This window comes from Berghia stephanieae, chromosome 7 (genome assembly GCF_034508935.2).
Source record: "Berghia stephanieae isolate SIO BIC M18660-M18661 chromosome 7, UCSD_Bste_1.3, whole genome shotgun sequence".
Classification (NCBI taxonomy): Eukaryota; Metazoa; Mollusca; class Gastropoda; order Nudibranchia; family Aeolidiidae; genus Berghia; species Berghia stephanieae.
Window position 1 is genome coordinate 33,783,870 of NC_088366.1, and position 10,000 is coordinate 33,793,869.

The following is a 10,000-nucleotide window of genomic DNA, read 5'->3' on the forward strand; positions in this document are numbered from 1 at the left end:
AACTGGTTTTTTTGGACGGAAGAAACTAATGAAACTCATATTACTTGATTAGTTAAAACACCAAACGAAATTTTAATATTATTGTATTATTTTAAATGACAACAATGCGATAGAAAGGAGTGGCGACAAGAGATGGACAAAAGAAAACAAAAAATCAGACTTGCAACTTGCTAGGTTCGACACACACACACACACACACACACACATCTTTCGTAGTCACATACATTTCAAACAATAACCCATTAGAGAAGAGGGGTCATGCCTTCATTATAGATCATTGTCATTGCGATCATTATGGTGTAGTAAATTTTGAAATTTACCCCGTATAATGGAATCGTCCAAGGCGTGCGCCTCCTGTTCCCCCCATCTCACACACGAAAGGGCGGTTTGCGGAGTGGAGGGAGGTGGTCGTCTGCCTCTATGGTCGTCTGTGTCGTTTAGTGTATGGCAAAGGGGGGTGGGTGCGATTAATTAAGTGGGATGGGTGGTGATTGGTGGAAGATAGGCAAAGGACCGAGGCAACGAATCGCTGGGGAAGTAGTATGGCGCGAGACCGTTGAAAGGTGATAAGAAGTGAGGACCGCCGGCGGTCTTCCTCTTTGGGACTGGACCACGGTTCACAGCTAAAAGACCGTGGGACCGGTCCTCGGTCCGGTCCTCAGCGCGGCACTAGAAGATAGGCAAAGGACCGAGGCAACGAATCGCTGGGGAAGTAGTATGGCGCGAGACCGTTGAAAGGTGATAAGAAGTGAGGACCGCCGGCGGTCTTCCTCTTTGGGACTGGACCACGGTTCACAGCTAAAAGACCGTGGGACCGGTCCTCGGTCCGGTCCTCAGCGCGGCACTAGTTTTAGACACTTCATGAAATTTACGGGAATTTTTACACCTTTATTTATACGTTACGTCAGCTGCTTTTTTTAACCTTACCTCGAAGGTGTAGCAACTCTCCTTCTTCCTTCCTCTTCTTCTCTTCCTCCACCTTTATTTTACCTCTTTTTCCTTCTTTTTTTTTTTCTTCTACCGCTTTCATCTTTATTCTGTTCTTTCTTCTTCTTTTCACCTTAGTAACAATAATGATGATGATGATGATAATAATAATAATAATAATAATAATAATAATAATAATAATAATAATAATAATAATAATAATAATAATAATAATAATAAGGATGATGATGATGATGATGATGTTGATGAGGATGATGGTAATGATGATGATGATGATGATGATGATGATGATGATGATGATGATAATAATGATGATTCTGATGATGATGCTAATTATAATAATAATGATGATGATAATAATAATAATAATAATAATAATAATAATAATAATAATAATAATAATAATATAATAATAATAATGACGATGATAATGATGATGATGATGATGATGATGATGATGATGATGGTAACAATAATGATAATGATAATAATAATAATAGTAAAAATAATAATAATAATAATAATAATAATAATAATAATAATAATATAATAATAATATTAATATTAATAATAATAATAATAATAATAATAATAATAATAATAATAAATAATAATAATAATAATAATAATAATAATAATAATAATAATATTACATCCCCGGATTATGATTGTTTAGTATAAGTCGAGAGCATCCATATTATATAAGTATATAAGTACATTAATTCATCCCTATTTTATCCTGTTCACCTTGAACCAAACCCGGAAATGGATAGCAAAACCAGCAGTCCATCAATTCTGAATCGTGATATGTTTTTATGATATTTGTTCTCTTCCAATTATGTCGTGACAGGAAATTTCATCCATTTCTCTTCTTCTTATTTCTTGCTATTTGTCTCCATCATGTAATATAACACTGATCATCAAAACCATCACCCTTCCCATCATGAGCATAACCACCGCCGCCAGGTCCTCCAATCCCACCATCACCATCACAACACGACCACCACTACCAACTCACTTTACCAACACAGCCATTACCTCCAGTGCTACCTTCACCACCACCACCATCATCACCACAATCACCACAACCTCCTACATTACAACCACCACCACCATCATCATCATCTTAGTTTTTATCATTTATCACAATCATAAGTGAAGGGGCTGTCACCCAGAAGGCTTGAGTTCAAGACCCACATTCGTCATCTCATTCTCCAACCAAATTCGTAACTTACAAGAAACTTTTATCTCTTACCATTACTTGCTATTTGGCCTTTTACGAATTAGTTGAATCTAGAAAGAAATTATTTATCATCTCGATGATCAGTGATAAAAACTCTCCCCTATCACCTAACCTGCCTCTTGAAGAAACTCAATTTCTTTCAAGTGCTAACGTCTTCCCCTATTTATCTTGTTAAAACTGGAGGTATACTCGTATTCACCAAGAGAACAGTAACAGGGATATGATCCTAACGGTAAAATCTAATGTCAACCAGGATAAAATCATACACCACATATTATATAAAGAATTAATCTAATAAATCTTATTTTTTTCTCTCAATTCCAGATATAATCAACTGACATCACCGCCAACGACCAAACATAGACATTGGTTCTTCCCTCTTGACTCTCACCGACACGAAACGACGTGACAAACTTTAACCTCACAAATGTCTATTATCACCACTGACGTCATAACTGCTTTTACAACTGCATAATCACGAACAGGAATCAAAAGTGAAATTTCCGCTTGTTATGATAATCTGGGACAAGTGGATTTTATCCATGTTATAAATAGCAACGTTATATCATGGGTAATTAACCAACATAACGTGTTGATAAGATAGATGTACGCAGTGTGATTAAAGTCAGAGTGATAATTACCGTTGAAGGCAGAGTTGATCAGCTGTGATTGGTTTTGTGTGGAGCTTAGACGTTATTCTACCAGATAGATCGATCAAGCATACCGCCGTTTTAATAACTAGAGTAAACACGACATGTAGGAGTGTTAGAGTGTCATATTTATAAGTTAAATAAAAGTAAATATTCTTATTTGGGGTAGGTTGAATTTTAACATTTAATTAATTACATAAGATTAATACTTAAACATTCAAAAGAAACTGAAAAATGAACGTTTTGGATTGATATTTCCTAAGTCAAATAACAAAATTACAATACAGAGGACAAAATAGACCTTGTTCTGTCTTTGTATTTTTTGGAATTTGTGAACTTCTTGGAATTACGGATTCAACTCATCATAAAGTCAACGCTTTCTTACCCATTCATTGGATTATTTCATATGTGATAGTTTTCAGATTCAATTCAGTAAGGGTGAATATTTTAATAGTATCTTGATATCTTATATATCAGAGATCGGTGATCATTGGTGACATCTTTCAGAAATATATTGACATAATATTATTCTACATTGACTCGAAGGTCTCGTCGTATTTTTACTGAGAAATAAAAATACAAAAAGCCAGTGCCATAAAGACAAACATCTTATCCAGTCATTAGTGAAATATAATAAGTTGTTTGAAACTTTTACCACACAATGCATCAAAAAGGTAACAGACCCCACGATCTGGACTTGGGATCATCAACCATGTCCTTATCGTCACTGTCATCGAGTCTCGGTTACTTGAACGGAACAATCAACTGTGTATCGAATGATAATTATAATTTCAATTTAGACTTGATGGAAGAACGCGCTGTCAGGGGGAACAACCGTGAAAATTTTGACGAGATTGACTTGGTATCAGAGTGTTCTACCCCGAGCGTGTACACCCCTGGTAAATACCTCCAGCTGTGTGATATTTCCCCGTCTGCTGAAGCCAGTGACGTGACCCTGTGGCCGTCCTCACTAGGGGCGCCCCCAGCTGAATGGGATACGGCAGCTCTAGTCTTACCACAGAAAAAGCCATGCGAGGACTCCAGCTATTTTTTACATTCCTATAAGGTAAGAAACCGCCCCCCCCCCCTCCCTCTCACCCCCCCCCCCCCCCCCCCCCCCCAAAGAAAAACAACAACCAAAAGCAAAAAAAAAACCCCACAAAAAACAAAAACAAAAAACGACAACAACAACAAACAAACAAAACAACAAAACAAACAAATAACAAATTTTAAAAAAGGAACAAACAAACAACAAAACAAAACAAAATAACCGGCAGTTCACCTCGGTTTATTTGCTATCTTTTCAAGGCACTTTAACAATTTCTTGTTACCCTTTGGATAGATTGCTAGTTAATGTTGAAGTACTTTCCGTCAGATTTAAAGTTCTAACAGCTACACAAGGAGGATTGCACTGTGGATTCTATTTATATTCCAGGTCATTCTTGTGACTCGATTGCTCTACCAATTGTACCTACTACCTGGATTTCCACCAGGAAAGAAAAAAAGATCACTTGAAATGAGAATACTATCGGCCCCCTAATGAGCCCATGTTTTCACCACCCGTCAAATTTCATTCAAAACATGGTAATTATTTTTCAAAAATGGTTAAATTGTTTAACAGTTAAGGTATAAGAAATCGACAAGATGGAATTGAATTACTAAATCTTTTTTCTTTGTTAAATGTTAGAATTGTCAGAGTTAGACGGTGAAAATAGACTTTAAACATCATTAGCAATTTATACAATTTTCATCGATATTAAACCACAATTTTTACAGTTACATTCTTATAAGTAGCCTACTTATTTCCTCGTAAGTTTCTTCAATCACGTGACTAAACAGTAAACCGACTAAACAGTAAAACCAAGATTATTGTATCCAAATCCATTTTACTCATTAAAATTTTTTATTTATTCATATCTGTTTTATTCTTAAATAAAAGTATGAGCAGATATAAAATCCAAGGACCGTATCTTTATGATGATTATGATTGGACAAGCGTATGAATTTGGTGACATAATAGAAGAATAAAATACGCACATGATGGTGGGTTCAGTACTATTGGAAATATCCAATAGGCGTCAAGACTTTTCAACCACACCTACATACAATTTTAATTTGAAACATTTTATTCCGAAATGAAGCATTGAACGGACATCGAACTAACTAATAGGCTCTTGATACGTTATGACACGATATCCAGTGTGAGGTATAAGAAAAGTTTTAAAAATTTGAATCCTAGTTGTCTCGTGACCAAAGTTTGCTCCATGACTACTAAACCACTGAGTCAGTTACTCGTACAGAATGGACTTCAACCCTTGATGGTTTTAATTAAAAAGTTATAGATGTTAATGAACAATGGTGTTATTAACGAACATTCCACAGGCCTCTTTAAACTCTTTATCAGCCTTTTAGAATCACCAAGGCCAAACCTTTGACCCCGTGACCTAAATAATTTCAGTTTTTTATCACACATTGAAATAATTAAAGATAACAATTATTGACGTGCAGGTTATTGAAGTATTGCCGTTCTCTCATAAAACTTTGGCCAGATACTTCAAAATTTGATTAACTAAAATCACCTTCAACTTGAGGGAACATCGCGAACTTTTTTGACATGTTGCTAGTCACGCCAATCATAAAAAGATCGGCATTTTGAATTTCAAGTTCTCTGGCCAAAATTTTAAAAAAATTGTTCAAAGTGCAACATATAGCGTTTGACTTTGGTTGTCAATGCTGACACTACATTTCTGATGTACTCTGTTTTGTAAAAGTTTGGCCAGAAAACTATTCCTCCTTTAAAATTTGACCAATTAAAACCACCATCACCCTGTCAAAAACTTTCAAACCTGGGATTTCCTTGAATTACTTCATGTCGTTCCATGTTTGAGAATTTTTGACATGACGAGATTCATTTTAATCGATTATTGTTTGAAGGACTAGTTTTCTGGACAAAATTTTAAAAACTTAAAAAAAAAAATATAGTATGTCAGATTTGCGACCCGGATAAAGGTGTTTACTTTTTATAGGCCTACTAACCAGTACATTTGCGGGGAAATATTACGGACAGGCACTCGTCTATTTAAATTATTATACATTGTAGAAATTAACATAGATTGAGACAAATATTTTGAGTCATCAACGACGATCGAAAACTGTCCGATGATAAAGTCTACAGCGCTAATTCTAGTAATCCAGTACAGGGCGGCCGGATGGCGATTCCCAACGTCAAATTAAAGACAGATCATTATGCCCCTAGCAGCTTTTCTAAACAATGAATTGAGTCAACTGGTGATATGTATAAAAGTTCTCTTAATTTAAGAAATATTTGCCACTTACGTGAATATAAATCTCAAAATTTTTTTTTGTTTTTTGTTTTTTGTTTTGTTTTTAGATTTGCCATCAATTCTGTGGCCGTTGGCAAAATTTTACATGGGTTATACGAAAAAAAAATGTTATATATAAAAAAAAGAATAGCTATTATGTTTTTGATGTTACTACCAAAATTGCTCTTTAATTTTTCTTATTTTCTTATATTATATAAATTGTGATACAATTTTCCCCACAAATAGTTTTGGTCCTTATCTATGATTACAAATCTACGTGTTCATGTTTGAATAAATACACGTTGATACAACTGATAACACCTTTATCTATTTGAATTCTTTTATTTGCCAACTAGGATAGAGATTGGTATGTTGGGAAATCATTTCCCACAATCCCCAACCTTTCATAAAAATAATATTTAAAAAGTCAATAGAAATAAGGTCCATAACGTCACTTTGGAAAAACCAGGACTGTACAACAGTAAAAAAATAAATCAATAATCGAAAAAACAAACAAACCACTATTACATTAAATTTTCCTTTTTTTTCTTTTCTTCTATCAGCAACACTCATCGTCATCGTCGTCAGAACGGCATTACAGAAAAATTCGATGTCTCCCCAACAAATACATCGTCATTATCGCCGTATGCTTGATCATAGCCCTCAGTGCTCTGGGTAGTGTGGCTGTCTTTAGATGAGGAACGCCGATCACCATCAGATATACTATAAACTGAACAACACATCAATGCAATTAAACTGGTCAATACTGATTTATACCACTAATAGCCGTCAACAGTTATGACGTCACGTCCCTCGTAATGACGCATAGTAACTTAGTAACTGGCTCTAAACTATTGGAACAATGGCGGACGCCCTTATTTAATATTTCTCCGATGAGCATAAAAGTGTATCCAGAGGAGAAAAACATTATAAATATGATCGTGTTTTGACTTTTATACATTCTGATCACATGACATATAAAAAGTTCTTGCCAGCATGAAGAATAAAAAGCAACGATTTTCTTTGTTTAGAACCACGGTGCTCGCCGTTGCTGGGCGACGTGACATCAGACTAGTGAATCCAATTGGCCTCTATTTCCAGGCATGCCCGTGCATGCCTGAAATCCTAAAGGAAGAGTTTATGGATCAATGAAACCTCCATTCACAACAAGTTTTGAGGGTCCAAGAGGAACAACTCCTCAAAACACTGGTCCTTGTAGCCATGACACGAATCAACATATTGCATTTGTCATCGAAACGATGAAGATTCTATTTTTTTCTCTCGGGCATACAAGAATCGACCAAAATATGAATTATAACCAGCCTATCCCGATTTTGATAAGTTCTCACTACACTTATTAAAGATAATAGTTAACGTGTTCAACAGGACTTATAGATTCGTTTTCAATAATATGTGTTCACACATCCGTGACTGCAATGTCTAAGCAATACCAAGGAAAAATTCATAATTGAAAAACAGGATGCAAAGAAGACGTACTAATGTTTGGGTGAAGACAGAGAGATTTGCAAAGGATAGGGACAAATGAAGAGAGCTTGTCAGAGACTATTACCCTAGTCATTGTAACAGGAATAAGTTTAGTTGTGGAAGTAATCATTGAAAAGCAAGCAGTCCAAGAAATATGCCTAAGATGAGATGAAGGTTGTTGTCCAGGTCAACTACAGCCGTGCTCTGGCAAAAGAAAAAAACTACGTTTATTTTGATCATTTTGTGACGGGGCTGAATTAATACGACTGCATATTTGTTATATTAATACTTACCGTTTTTACAAGATACAATTTTGTACATATTATATATATATATAGATATTATATTGATTTCTTTTTCATTTAAAACTGTGATTGTAAATTGGTGAAAATATACTGCTTGTTTATATTAAACGACTTCAAAAATTGAACATAATTTCTTATAGTACCCAATTAGTGCATTAGTGTCAACTTATGATGTCCAAAGTCGCTATTAAAATATCTAAAAATTGGACTACATTTCAGAAAAAAAAATGAACAAAATTGTTTGCCACAAAAAAAAAAAAAAATGAACAAAATTGTTTGCCACAAACTTTTTTCAATGAACAAAGTGATCTATATTCAATGTGTCTATTTTATTTTCGTAACTTTTCATATAAAAAAAACATTGTAGTAAATTACCATAAGACTTAGATAACAATGCAACACTGCAAAATGAGCAACAGCGGTTACGTTTCTTGTTAAGGAAAAAAAAAAAAAAAAGAAAAGGAGAACCCACAATCAGGACTCGAACCTGAAACGTAAAAGGGAAAGTACAATATCTTATCTACGGAACCATCAAGCCCTTTGGTATGTTTTTTTTCTGCGACTGTAAACGACTAAAATTCCATTTTGTTTCATTGTTTGTGTTTGTCAAGTGTTTTGTTTTAACTGTAATTTCTCTTAGTTTTGATTAGTAGACCTGGAACTTACACCCATAAAAATAAATGGTCATATTTACTCTACCGTTAGTGCCTTACAATTATCTAGTCGTTTAAAAAATATTATTATTATTATTATTATTATTATTATTATTATTATTATTATTATTATTATTATTATTATTATTATTATTATTATTTATTATTATTATTATTATTATTATTATTATTATTATTATTATTATTATTATTATTATTATTATTATTATATATTATTATTATTATTATTATTATTATTATATTATTATATTATTATTATTATTATTATTTATTATTATTATTATTATTATTATTATTATTATTATTATTAGCCTTTGTATTAATTAATTAATCAATTAATTAATTATGTAATTAACAGTAGTTGTAATAGTGAACATAATATGGAGTCAACAGTTCATGCAATATAGCTCTTCGACCTTAAATATACACTTATTAATACATATTACAATTCATTGTAAAATATTACTTAGAGATTAATATGCACTGGCAGAAAACAGTCCATGTCACGGTAAATAACACACCCCTTCCCCAACCCACACATGATTTTCATGGCTGAAATCGATTCCACATTTAATTATTTCTTACTGAGGTCCTTTCTTATTTTGTTTTGTTTTGTTTTATTATTTTAGCTTCTCTCTTCCCAATCCCATTTTAAAAAAATGACAATGTCGTTCAACGGTGTGGTGTTTTGTCTTGTAAAAAAAGAGTCCAAAATTGTTGAATTTGGTCAATAATCGACTGGATGACATTGAACATAAAATCCCGGGCCTGGTTTTTGCGTTTTTAGCTGTGGTACTACACACATTACCTCATTTGACTCCGGTGTAAATGAGGACCTGGATATAGGTAGCATCTGATATTGAGAGAGTGATATTTCATAAAGGACGCCTAAAAACTACGTGGACTAAATAAAATAGGAATTTTGTTCATATAGTCTGATGAGGGAAAGAATAAAAGCTTTTAAAGCGCACTGAAAGAAAGTTCTTCTAAGCAATTAAGCCCATGGAGCCGGAGTTTATCCCAGTTTCGAAAGCATGAAACGTACAATAACAATTCCTTGCTATCTTTTGGATAGGACGTTAGTCTAACGCAAAGTACTGTCCGCCAGATCTGCAGACCCAGCTACCCAGTCACTGATGGGTGGACAAAGGGTCAGGAAAAAATATCTCGACTGCTCGCGAGAACGATCACTGTCCTTTTGTGTGTGAAGCGAGTGCTCTACCAACTGAGCTATCGGTATTTGTCTCCGATGTAGACGAGGACGTGGATATATGTAGCATTTGATATTGATAGACTGATACAACACCAATGACACATAACAAAGTATGGGTACTGATTGAAATGGATATGTAGTCCATTTTGTCTACCGAGG

General features: G+C 34.0%; 1 protein-coding gene across 1 annotated transcript in view; it reads left to right on the forward strand.

Moving 5' to 3' along the window:
- LOC144977129 (uncharacterized) overlaps positions 1-8,415 on the forward strand; it is a 25,547-nt gene extending 17,132 nt beyond the window's left edge. The window contains exons 2-3 of the mRNA XM_078921967.1: positions 2,516-3,907; positions 6,728-8,415. Of these exons, the coding sequence (XP_078778093.1) occupies positions 3,503-3,907; positions 6,728-6,862 (540 nt within the window). The 5' untranslated portion in view covers positions 2,516-3,502 and the 3' untranslated portion in view covers positions 6,863-8,415. The remainder of the gene's footprint in view (positions 1-2,515; positions 3,908-6,727) is intronic.
- Positions 8,416-10,000: the final 1,585 nt, after the last annotated feature.